Below are 13,042 nucleotides of genomic sequence, written 5' to 3'. Positions count from 1 at the left end.
ATTAGATTAGTATTCGTGAAATGTGCCAGTTTCACTAGGCTATTTGAGCACCTCACACTCCCAAACAATCCATTCACATCTTTCAACTGACTATTGTGTTAAGATCTTTATCAAGCAAACTGACTTAAAAATAAAATAAAAAAAATAAACGCAGGCAGAGACAGTCATCCGCGCCATCCCATCAGAGAAGAGCATCTACAGGACGCGTCACGCTCACACCAATCATGACAATAGGAAAAAATCAGACAAAACAAAGTTAGGTTGTCAGACAGTCGGATTGGGTAATAACAAACCTCCCACTAATTCTCCGGCGAGTCACGAGAGTTCGAACTTTATCAGTGTGACGGGGGACTTCCAGAGCACGAGGGACCGCTCTGTCGTTAAAAAAATAACAGACGCTGCTCACGACACCAAAACCGTTCGGCCGCTAGGAGGATTTCAGGATTATTTTGTGTTAGTACTTTTTACTATGATAACACGGTGTCCTCTTCAAGCAGATAGACAGAGGAAGCCAATCAGCTAGCGAGCTGGCTAACTAAACTACCCAAAGGGGAAGTGGCAGCAGTCATCGTTTAAGAGTTTCGCTAGCGTAGCTTCCGCCCAACACACCCACTTTCTGCCTATATGTTGTTCACGTTGGTTTCAAATAACCTGGACTTCAACCAACTTCAGCTTTCGGCTGAAAACAAAAGCATGCTTTGGCTAAACAGAGCGTATCGCCGTTGTTAGCCAGCTAGCGAGGCGAATGGTCTCTTCAGCTCCCGCACAGGCTCGCTAGCCAGTCGAAACTGGAGTCGGCCTGAAAATACAGCAGCGTGGACGTTATCACTCGTGCAGTTGTTACTCATTAACGACGAAACGCTTGCACTGACGGGTTTCTTCTATGCAGTTTCTTCATCGGGCTTTGGGGGAAATAAGGAAGCATTCAGCTACGCCTTTCTGCGTCCCTCGGGCACTGAAGTGCCTGGCGCATCTCGGGAGAGCAGATCTCTCAGCATGCTGGACAAAAGAGCGGAGATGAGCAGATTGGCGTTTTAATCGTCTTTGGTTTGTTTGGAACTGTCCGTTTGGGGAAGACGGGAACACAAGAGGCAAGAATGAAGAAGTTTTCGCGTATGCCGAAGTCAGAGAGCGGAGGTCTCGGGGGTGGGTCTGGATCTGGTACTGGAAGCAGCAACTACATCGGGAAGGTGTTTGCTGTCGGTCGATACCAAGTGACGGTGGAGGAGCTGATCGCTGAAGGTAATGGATGCATTCGTTTAGGCCAATAAAAATGAAATGGCAAAACCTACTGTTGGAATGTATAAGAGCCCTCCCAAACCCCACATACATCTGTTTTATAGAGCAATAGGCAGTTCAGAAAGGATGAACTGGCTGTTTAACTGCAGGTTGCAGCTCGCCATATCAACGCTTTAGAACAGCAATGTAGCTCCTTGTCATGAAAAGGGGAACTTGCTTGGTGCTTGTCCTTCCCATAAATTGACCGTGTGATGATGATTCCATATAATCTAATGTCATTTCTTGGCTGTGCCACTGTTACTGATCACATGGTTTTGGATCAGGAGGTCTGGGCTGACCCAAATCTCGACCTAATGTTTGTTACTGCAAACCAAACAAAAAAGAAGAAATAGCTGGTGTCTTTCATCACGTCCTTGTTAAACTTTAAGCACAAGAGTTTAGTGAAAGCACAGTCACAAACGTTCAATTGTTTTATTGCCAAAACATTACTACACTTAGCCATGGCACAAAAAGATATTGAGCATGAGATAGTAAAACTAATTTGATCACGGCTGTCATTTTACTCTCCCTCTACAGAGCACGGCTGTTTAGAGTTAATTTTTTCTCACCTCAGAGATTTAAGTAGTTTGGTGTCTTGATAATCTCTTTATGGACAGTTATAAACATTGTATGAAGGCTCTCTTGTCTTCTTGCACATTACTGAATGGCATGTTCATCTGTTAAGTTCAGTATATCTTAGTGGTTAGTCTGTTTTAGTGTTTTGCTAAGCGTCATCTAAAATACTTAATCATTCTCACAGTTCTGTCATATAATCTGGCTGTAAAACAAGTGATATGGTGTTAGTTTCCCATGTAGATGTTGTCAGTTCTGTGAGCTGGCAGCCTTGAACGCGCTGACTGGACACAATTATATAATTTGCCATTAGTGCAAAAGTTCACCCTTACAAACAACTCTTAGTTAGTTTTGAACAGCTGTTGAGCTTGAAGTGATTTTATTCTTACTTTCACATTGGATTGTTTTATTTAATGTGGTATCATGTTATCAAATGGTTTTATCACTTTTTTTAATACACATTTATAGCTGCTGTCCGTAACTTTTTTTTTTATGTTTTCAAGATTTATAAAAAATATAATAAGTGTACAACATGAATCTATTTTCCAAACCGTGTTTTTGTCTTACCCCGAATCATGATGGTAATAAGTGTTTATATTGGGACTATTTCAGACCAGTCTGATAGGAACCGCGGAGGAGGAGCACAGTCTCTGCGTGATTTGCCATAGACATAAACAGAGAGAAGTAGCTCCGGCTGCAATGTTCTTACGTAAAAACGATTGTTCCGTTGATTAAAGTGTTAATTCAGTGATTAGCATTAAAGGAGTACGGTACTTCAGCGCTTGGAAGATGAATCTGTATTTAAACTGGGTCATTAATGTAGCAGAAATGTGAAATTATTTTTTTAATTAGTGCTTTCTAGACTGAGAAAATACAGGAAATGTATTTTGTCTCATGGGGATGAAAGACAACAATTCCCAGAATGTTTTGCTGCCCTACGAGGCCACTCCCAAAGCCACCGCTACTAAATCACTGGATCACTTTCCCACCTCGTTCATTTTCATGAAATCAGTTCAGTTAGAGAACAGACACTAAAATTAAAAACTGAACGTGTTTGTTTAATATAATGTGATTTAACCCTTAAATGCATGACTGTTTCGCCAAACATTCTTACATATTCGGGTCGTTAGCGACCCGGATCTATATTTAACATGGGCAGACCTGTACCTGTCGCAATAATATATAAAACTCCTGATGTTAGAGTAACACTTACAGAAGAATATAAAACCTATTTCGTTACCTTTTGGAGCTTGGAAGGATTCAGTTTGAGCAGATGTTTAATACCATCATCATCAGTCCTCGTCAGAGTTCGTTTACCAGTATATTCAGCATCTGCCTCATATTCGCGATCTCGAGCATATTCTCCAAACTCATTTTCAACGTCTTCAAAATCAATATTTTGATCACTGACAGCTTCTTGACCACATCCATCATCAAGAGACAGTGACACTACTATTTGATTGTGTTTAGTACTTGCTCTCTGCAGTAAATCACTAAGCCATTTCAAGTTTTGCAGATTATAATTATTATTCTCAAAGAGCCTGTCCATGTGATTGTAAACTAATGAGATTTTTTTTATGAGGCTTGAACAGTGCTGTTGTGCTGTAAAACAGCTGATTCTTCACCTGTTGGGACAGAATACAATTATTTTGTGTCTGAAAATTGTCAGAATAAATTGTTTTTCATGTATTAAAGGTGCCCTAGAATGAGTTGAAACAATGTTAAATTGTTAAATATATGGGGCTTGTTTAGGGGCAAAAATTGTCCAGATACAGTTTTACAGGTCCATTACAACCCTATAAATTGTCCCTAGGATGTAATGCTCTGTTTTTGCCTTATTTGGAAGAGTCATGAATATTAATGTTGAGCCCTGCTCTGATTGGCGTATTTCAGCAGCTCACTGCAGTCAGCTTTTCAGTTGTTCAGTGAAGCGGCTCGTCAGTCCTGACCGTCCTGACAGAACACCGACTGACTGAACGCCACTTTAAGCAGAACATCTCAAATGGAGATTGATAAAATGCAGCCTACTTGTTTATTGGTGTTTTCAGATCATCCACACAAGAGCGATATGGTTGCCAGATTGCACATGTCTAGGTAAAACACCGGATAGTATGCATGTTCTTTTCACAGAAAAGCTCTGATTGGGGATTTAAATGACTGAAATCTGGCAACCACAAGCACAAACGCTCTTCTTTCCCCTAGACACAACCAAAACCAGTGGTTTTTGTTCAAGTTTTTAGACTTGTCTTTTTTCGTCAATGATTTTGCATGTTTATATAATGTTAGTCACAATGTAGGCTACGCAGTGACTGTGATGTACGCTGAAATACAAGCATGCAAAAACATCATACTTCAGTTCTCAAAAATGTAAATGTATTTTTACAAAATATATAGAAGCCTTTTCAAATGACTATCATTTTAACTTATATGGTTTATACACGACACAAGAAGTTAAAAAACAAAAACAAAACCTCTGCTGCGAAACGGTTTTCTACTATCTATAATTTCACTGTGTGGGGTATTGGAAAATTGCCGCCCTGTTAACTTTTGTTAAAGGGTAACTAAACCATAAACCAACTTTTTTTAGTTAAAAAAGTTTAGATCTGCAAGACTGGGGCTTAATTAATGCTGTTTATTGATTAGAGGAAATGTTTTGACATTTTGGTATTAAGTGTTTTAATTCTATAAAATATGGTGTAAAAACCAAGCCTGCAGTCTCCCTCTCATTTACTGAAGCTTTCGCGCCTCGATCGCCCCCCGGTGACCGGTCCCAGTATAGCCGCCCCTCTGCGTTTTCTAATGGACGCGAGGCAAACTAAATAATAAAATTACACTTCAAAATTGTTCCCCCAAAGTTAGTTTATGTCACTGAAGGCAGTTATCATCACAATGATTTCATTTTAGGTGTTCGATTTAAAAATAAGTTTACTTTGAGTTAGTTATTTGATGCTATAAAAACGGGGGGTGTGACGTCATGATTGACAGCTGAGACTGACGGCTTCTCTGAGTGAAGTTGTCACTGAGGCACTAACGGACTTTTTTCGAAATTTTTGGGAGCAGATTGGAGCTTTAGCTTTAATTTCTACATTTCCATAACTGTTTATTTCACGCCAACATAATTAATTGTTCTGCATCTGCGAGAGTGTGGGCGGGCTTTTGATATCTCAGCTGTACTTCCTGCTCTACTTCCTGCGCTCTACTACGCAGACTCAGTCCCAAGATGTCCGCGCGGTGCAAGGCCGCCTGAAAGCTTCAAATCTGCCAAGCGGAAACGGATGATGTCGAGTCGTCCATATTTTTTTACGGTCTATGGTAAAAACGTCTTAGTGCTGCCCTCTTAAGGTTGAACAGTGGCTACTGCAGTCGAATTTTCCTATTGGACTTTGTGGTGCTTCGTGAGGTAGGATGGTACTTCCAACGGCTCACTACCACGTCCTTGGCATGAGCTCACCACGCCCTAAGAAATATTTTCCCTTGATCACATGATGAGAACGGCTTCAGTCCAGTATGAGCGCTCATGTTACATGAAGTAGAAACATTATGAATGAAACTTTCTCGTCAGTTGCTTTCAACATCTAAATGAAGAACATACAGATAAATAATGCAGTTGTAAGTACATGTTTAGCTTTTCTTTTGATATTTTTGCCGCCCGTCATGTCTACAGATAATTTTCATACTTCAGACGCTTTCAGACAACCCCTGACACGCAAACGGTTGCCGTGGTAACAAACAACAAATCCGTAACGTGCTAGACTGCTGCCGTATGTAGTCTAACTTTTATTTGAGGAAATCTGGGGTAATAGGCTATTAGGTTTGAACTTATTGGTCCTGCGCTTTTTTAGTGACATTCAGTATAAGGGTATAGCTGTTCAATGTTCATAGATTAGTTAGTGGTCTCATTCTCTCTTACGCTGCTGCTTCGCTAGCATGAATGAATGAAGGAGCATCGTCGGCATCGGGAGTTAAAGCAGTTTGAGCCAGCGGCTCGATTGATAAGGCTCTGTGTCAACAGACATTTCACCCTCCTCCAGTGGTGAAGAAAAGTCCTACTTTAGATGACCGCTCTGTTGCAAAGCTACTGTCCTCACTCCAGTCACTATCCATCTTTGCGAGTCTGACAGCTGTTGTCACAGTTGTCACTTTGGGTCTCAGGTGCACGCCCCGCCCTCGTCTCGTCCCCTCTGTCTCCTCTGGGCTCTGCCCACTTTTGCAGCATTTTTCAAATATTGCTAGTGGGCGGTGTTAGGCTGTGAACAGGGGTTTAGTTGCCCTTTAAACACGTCGAAAGGGGTCTCAACCAGGGTGTAATTCAATGTAGAACCACCACTGCTGGAACATGACATTTGTGTCCATGAGAGCTGCCATTTTCGCTATCCTCACGTGACGCTTGTTTACCTGCAGATCCCGATGATTCTGCTGCAGTTCCGCCTATAATGAACATGTTTGGACTGCAAATGTTGGGGGCATGCATGATCTCCGTGATTGCGCCACAGTTGGTGTTATGTTGAAAATCACTTATTTTTCTGTGCTGTTTTTCATGCACTAGATTTACGTAAGAAGTATGAGGCAATAGTGTTTGAGACTCACAGTATGTGATATCCATGTACTGAACTCTTATTATTTCAATATGGGAAGATTAATGCAATTTTTAATTCTACGGCACCTTTAAATGCAAAATACATCAATAAGCTTTGTGTGGTCTCTTAATGGACGGCCACCTGCTGAACTTTCTGTCAACAAACCCTGTAAGGACTGCTTTTTTTGTTAACAAACCACTCGTGACTTCAGTATTTTTTCCCGTTTCACTTCTTCAATATGTGTCTGGCTGAATCTGCTTTGGTCTTTGAACTTTGAACCTGTCATTTGACACCAAACCGGTAGAGAGCGGTTCCTAATGTAAGGTGCTGTAACATTTTACTGCACTTTTCGATAAGAGCGTTACTGGACTAACCTTGAATGAGTCGTGTACAGAGCTCACTGAGCATGTGCTGGCTATGTGTGAAGGAGAGGTCACCCAGTTACCTCAGCTTTGGTCTCTTTGACACAATTATGTTGATGGAATGGCCTCTATTGTGGTTAGTTATTGGAAAGATGTCCTCCCAGCATCGAATGTGTGTTTTGTCACATGGGAATCTTTCAGTATCAATACAGGTCTAAACAGTCACTGTCAGTTTTACTTTTCTGGCCTTGTTTCCCTTGTCACGTGCACAAGTGAAATAATCATAACTATGAACTTTCTCATTGGTTTTATAGATTTGCCAAACTGGTATCTTTTGATCTTTTTGCCATGCTGCTTGAGCGAAGCCCTTTGAGTTTCATTCTTTGCACAAGACATCATAGCTAAACAGTGTTAAAGGGGGGGTGAAACACTCAGTTTCAGTCAATCTCATGTCAATCTTGAGTACCTATAGAGTAGTATTGCATCCTTCATATCTCCGAAAAGTCTTTAGTTTTATCATATTTATAAAAGAAATATGGGCTGTACCGAGTCTTTCCGGAAAAAACCGAGCGCCTGGAGGCGTATCGTGTGGGCGGAGCTAAAGAATGACGAATGTGCACAAAGCGGTGATGTCCTCAAGCGTGGAGAAACCCATCTATCTCAGCTAATACAGATAATGATCCACAATCAAATCTGAGGCTGAAATAAATTGAACAGGAGAAACGGCAACATCAGGATGTCCGTCTCTGTGGTATGTACTGTATTTAGGGGCCTCTGTGTGTCTTTACGCGCAGTTTATGAGGACATGATTCGGTTTATGGACTATTGTATGTGACTAGACCTTAGAGGTAGCAAGCAAAACGGTTTTGCACGTCAGAGTCAGAATAGTGTAACGTTATACAGAACAACAATGGAGTAACCGTTAGCGCATTTGAATGACGAAGCACGCGATCGTATCGTTTACTGATGTTTACTCATGCGACGGTAGCCAATAGCAGAGACATTTGAAGTTGATTTACTCACCGGCTGCTTCCAAAGCAGGACCGCTCTGTCAAAAACACACTTCTTTGGTATGATTTGGTGAAGTCCTGTGACAGCAGTGACCGTGGAAATCCACTTTGCGACGCGACTGAAGCGATGCCTTGAAGCTTCCCGTCATTTCTGCGTTCAAATCGGTTCAAATGCAGCGCTGCCTTCCCGGAATGCTGTGCTGAAGCGTTGAAGTCGCTCGACGTCAACCATAGGAATAAAGTGGAGCGCGGCGCGTCATAAGTGTTCACGGACGACTGGATCTGCACCTGAGAGACTGTTTACGGCGTGCATTTCCTCTCTCTCCCTCTAGTCACGCGCGTGCGCACCCTACCGGGAGAAGAGCCCATACGGCCCATACAAGGACCTTCCGATCTATTTAACGTCAAGTAGACCCATACTCGAAAAAAACTCGCCGAAACTTGTGAGAAACCGGAAGGAGTATTTTTAACACAGAAATACTCCATCAAACGTCCAACATTAGTTTTTGAAACTTTGACTATGTTTAGGATGGGAATCCAAGTCTTTAACAGTGTAAAAAGCTCAGTATGCATGAAACAGCATTTCACCCCCCCTTTAAGTTTGACAGCAAATTTGTATAAGTTTTAGTCAGTGTTTTGACTAAAATGCTGTGTTATTTTAGTCACCTGCATTGTTTTAGTTTTAGACTAGTTAGGGTGTACTAACACTAGGCACGGTTGCCTTGTACCGTGCCGAGCGTGATTGTCCCCCCTCCCCACTGCCATACTGGCCTGCACGCACATTGCACCTTGTCAGAGCCCGCTTGCATCATTCACGATGCAACTTTTTGTTTTGAAGACCGGAAGAAAAGCGCTTTCGCTAATAGTCTACGTAATCGATTTATAATTTATGTTGCGCCGCGATTTTTCACTTGACTGCACTGCACGTACCAGATGATTATTTACAGAGGCATCTGAATTTGATAAAGGAATTCACAACTTTACTCGCAAACTACAATTCATGTTCATCAATAAGGTTCGAACCAGGACCGTTATAAACGTAAATATACTTGATTAAATTGATTTAATCGAAAAGTGTATCCAAATAGTTATAGTTTGGTGTTTGTTGTCATAATGATGACTGTAGTGCACAGTGGATCCATGCTCTGACGCGGTTAATGATCTCACTGCATGCAAAGCATGCCCGAGCCCAACCGATCCGCGCTCTGGCACACCTCTTCCAAACGAGCCAGGGCTGGCCAAAGGAACCGCACCTGGGAACGAAGCGGAGCACACACACTTGTCAAACGAACCGGGGCTCAAATGCGCTCAGGCACGGTTAAGAGCACCTAGTGTGAGTACACCCTTAAGCCCTATTCGGATGGGATTAGATTAACATGGGGACGTCGGGGTAAAGTCATTTTACCTCAGGACGTCTGTAATATTAATGGTCAATTCGCACGGGATAAGACATCTCAGTAAAACTAGCAGAAGTGGGAGGAGTAACTCCCTTTACACACCACGGTATCCTCCGTGTCGTCATGTGCGTATGACGTTGCTGTTATCACGTGAGCAAACACACATGAGCGCCAGTCTGAACTCCGTCTACAATATAATGTTTGTTTAATTAAACCGTTTGATCCAGTCTAACGATTCTGAGTGGATTGTGTTGGTAATAGACACTTTCCTAGAGCTAAAATAAGTGTTGGGCCTCTAATAAGTGCTTTTGATCTTCTTTTTGTTTTAAATGATATGCGGAAAATACTGGAGGTTTGCCACAGAGTTGTCCCTCCACCTACAACGCAACCGAATGTTTCAAGCACCGCCATGCTCGCAAAATACGTTTTTTAAAAAAACTTTTAAAAAGGAAATGATGGAATTTTACCTCACATTTTTACAGCAGGTCTATTCGAATGGGATTAGTATTACCCCAAGTCATTTTTCCGGACCTTTTTACAGAAGGTAAAAGTCTTGGTAATCTTTACTGACATTGTCCGTAATGATTACCGAGATGGCACATTCGGACGGGACTAAAATCACAGAGAACCTCTGGTAATAAATACTTTACCCCCATGTCCCCATGTTAATCTAATCCAGTCCGAATAGGGCTTAAGTCGACTAATAATCATTCAACATTTTTGTTCAAATTAAGATTTAATTAGTTAAGTTAAATTGTAATGTATTAAGCATTTAAGTAAAGCCTAGTTCAGACTGCACGATTTTCAAACTCGTCGGGTCACTGCTTTTTTCACACTGCATGACTATCTGGGGTATCATCAAGGGGGTAATCTAGCACTCGGAAAGCGTTCCACCCATAGGGGCGGCCATTGCTAACCAAGCCATTACCTGCTGTTAGCATCCCATTGACTCCCATTAATTTTTTAGTCACTTTGACAGTGAATAACTTTACATCTGAGGTGTTTAACGACCATCTCCATTTGAGATGTTCTGCTTAGTGTCCTTCAGCTTACATTTTAGACTTGCCTTTTTTCGTCAACGATATTGCATGTTTATATAACGTTAGTCACAATGTAGGCTACACAGTGACTGTGATGTAGCCTAATCTGAAATACAAATAGGCAAAAACATAGGAAACACCATACTTCAGTTCTATAAATATATAACTTATATTTTTAAAAAATGAATAGCCTTGTCAAGTGACTGTCGTTTTAACTTATATGGTGGAAAAGGTGAAGTTTGCTAGAAGGATCGAGTGAACGATCTAAGCAAAGTATCTACAGTTTTATTACCCTTTGTAATTAGACACACTATTTAGTTTTGTATGGTCTTATTGTTACTGTACTAGCATCTTGCGTTATCTAGACAATGCTGTCTCTCTAAGAAACTTTCAATTTAATCAGTTCATGGTAATATAGAAAAATCATTTAAGTTTCAAAGCTGAAAACTTTAGAGCTGAAAGAGCAGACACTTTAATTAATTGTAGCGTCCGTTGTCCAACTGAACTAAATGGCCAAGTATACTGTCACATTAGTACATTAGTAACACCAACTTCTGCAGCAGGCCTAGTCTATTGCAACAGTCTTTATAGTGAAAAAAATATTTACTTCTAGAAAATGCCTTTAAATTAACTTAATTCAGCACTTGATTGTAAAATCACCTCTTTGCATGCCTCATCCCTGTTCTGTTCTGTTTGTCTTTACTGGTTGCTTACTGTTTATTTCAACTGCTGAATATGTTATGTTATGGTTTATCTTTGGTGTGTCATCTCCTCTTTGTAATATCTATGTCATCTTCATATGACAAAATTTAGCACAGTCCTCCAGTGGCAGCATGTGAATTAAAACAGCCATGCAAAGAAAACTGCCGAGGTGTATATTTGAAACCAGTAGCGGGGCCTCTTTATCTGATCGCCCTTTGCTTAATTTTATTAATCTAAAAATGATCAACTTCTGTGTGGTCTGGCTGCATTTACCTAAGCTGATTCTGGCAGTGGCTCTTGTGAGAGATTACAAAGATATGATAGTCAGGTTTTCCTCACGCTTCTGTGAGGACCCATTTCTGTCTTTTAATATTTCAGCTGTACCTCACACACATTTCTTACACTGCTCTGAGAAAATAGGTCACTCAAGCTTTGTGAGCCAGAGTGGGGTTGGCATCACACACGGTGTGTTGGCTCAAAAGAGTTCCTTAAGCAATTCTCTGTCAAAACACTAGTACTCTAAGATTATCTAACTGTGATTTGGCTCTAATCCCTTTGTCTAAATCAGTATGTTGCTGGTTGCATGTGGTGAATGGTCTTTGGCAACTGTTTTGTCTGGCATCTGACCAGATCCACTTGTTGTCCCCAAACAATGCAGAATGCAGATTGTTAGGACCGGACGGCAGAGTGAGACTTATATTAATGTCTTTTACATGTGATATATATTGATTTGGAGTTGAAGCAAACAAGTGTCGTATCATGAATGAAACTGCTAATAGCATGCACTTCAAATGTTATTAATCATCATGCAATTATTCCTTTTTTTCTGGTATGTTCTATGGCAATATTTCCACATATGAAGTGGTTTTAAAAATATTGGATGCTTGTGTTGTGCGTTACTTTTATGTGTGTACTTGTTAATTAATGTCATTATTGTGAAGGTCTGCTGTGACATGCTGGAGGAAAAGGAAGAAAGATTGACTGACTGATTACATTTTTTATATATTTTCACTTTAATTTATAGAAAAAAACATTTACTTTACTTTTTAATGACAAAGTAAATTTAGAATTTCATACCTGCTGCGTTTTAAAAATAAATAGTTGAGTTCGGACTTGAGCTCAAGTCTGTGAGAAAGAAAAAGAAGACCATATATAATGTCCCAAAGAAGTCAAGTCAACCCCATGTTGCCAACTTGCCATCAAAGAGGTTGTTGCAAAGTGTGGAATCTCTAAGCTTCTCTCCAAAAGCAGACTTGTCTCTATTTTTAGAGGGTCAGCCTGTACCAGAGATAAATTTGTGAGCATCATTGTGGTGTAACTTGGAGGACTTAAGGGGAAATGATTAGGCAGTGTTCTTTTAACAGATATTTGTAGGTGTAGTAGACATGAAAGGGTTGGGGGATTTTTTTTCTTGCATGATCACGGTGATTAGGTAGGAATGGGAATATCAGTCACCTGTTCATTGATTGAGATAGGGAGAGGGGGTGAGCAGGTACGTTGTATTCTTTGTTGACCACAACACACCATCAAGAAATCAGTCTGTGAAATAAAGAAAAGCCATAAAAAGTCACTTTGCCTCACTGATATTTTATTTAAGTGTCACAAATGCATATAGTAACTGCCTTAGTCTTTCAGCGGCGTTGATCAAGGACAAAGTAGCTGCTATAGTAGGGATGCACTGAAATGTAGAATTCAGGATACACTTGGCTAAAAACTAAAAATTATTATAATTAATCATTCAATCAAACATATTTATGAATCAACATCCAAAAAGCTAGAATTGACAAACATTTAAATAGAGGTAATGATGCAGTTTTTATATTAACTTAACAGAATTGCTTCTACTCAATTTTGTTGGTGAAATTTAAACATTTAAATGACAAACTGTAATAATTTGTTTTTATTACAGGTTTTTTTAAAAATATAATAAATGAAGACATCGCTAACAGGTTAAGTAAAAAAAAAAAAATAGCCTTGCACCGATAGATCGGTCAGGGATCGAAATTGGCTGATTTTCTGCATTATAGGCCTGATTGATGATTGGCCGATCAGTCATACGTGTCTCTGATTTTGAGCCGAACCGTTTACAATGCGGCTGTGAGT

The 13,042-nt window shown here is 40.4% G+C and overlaps 1 protein-coding gene across 3 annotated transcripts in view; it reads left to right on the top strand.

Moving 5' to 3' along the window:
* Window positions 1-293: 293 nt before the first annotated feature.
* bmp2k (BMP2 inducible kinase) overlaps window positions 294-13,042 on the top strand; it is a 48,678-nt gene continuing 35,929 nt past the window's right edge. For 2 of the 3 annotated variants that reach the window (XM_067438427.1, XM_067438426.1), the window contains exon 1: window positions 295-1,242. In XM_067438427.1, coding sequence (XP_067294528.1) covers window positions 1,098-1,242 — 145 coding nt within the window. In that variant the 5' untranslated portion in view covers window positions 295-1,097. Of the gene's footprint in view, window positions 1,243-13,042 lie in introns of all 3 variants that reach the window. The other variant, XM_067438428.1, reaches the window with a different exon arrangement.

This window comes from Pseudorasbora parva, chromosome 3, assembly GCF_024679245.1.
Source record: "Pseudorasbora parva isolate DD20220531a chromosome 3, ASM2467924v1, whole genome shotgun sequence".
Classification (NCBI taxonomy): Eukaryota; Metazoa; Chordata; class Actinopteri; order Cypriniformes; family Gobionidae; genus Pseudorasbora; species Pseudorasbora parva.
Note: the sequence above shows the minus strand (reverse complement) of the source record. Positions and strands in the feature narration are given on the sequence as shown.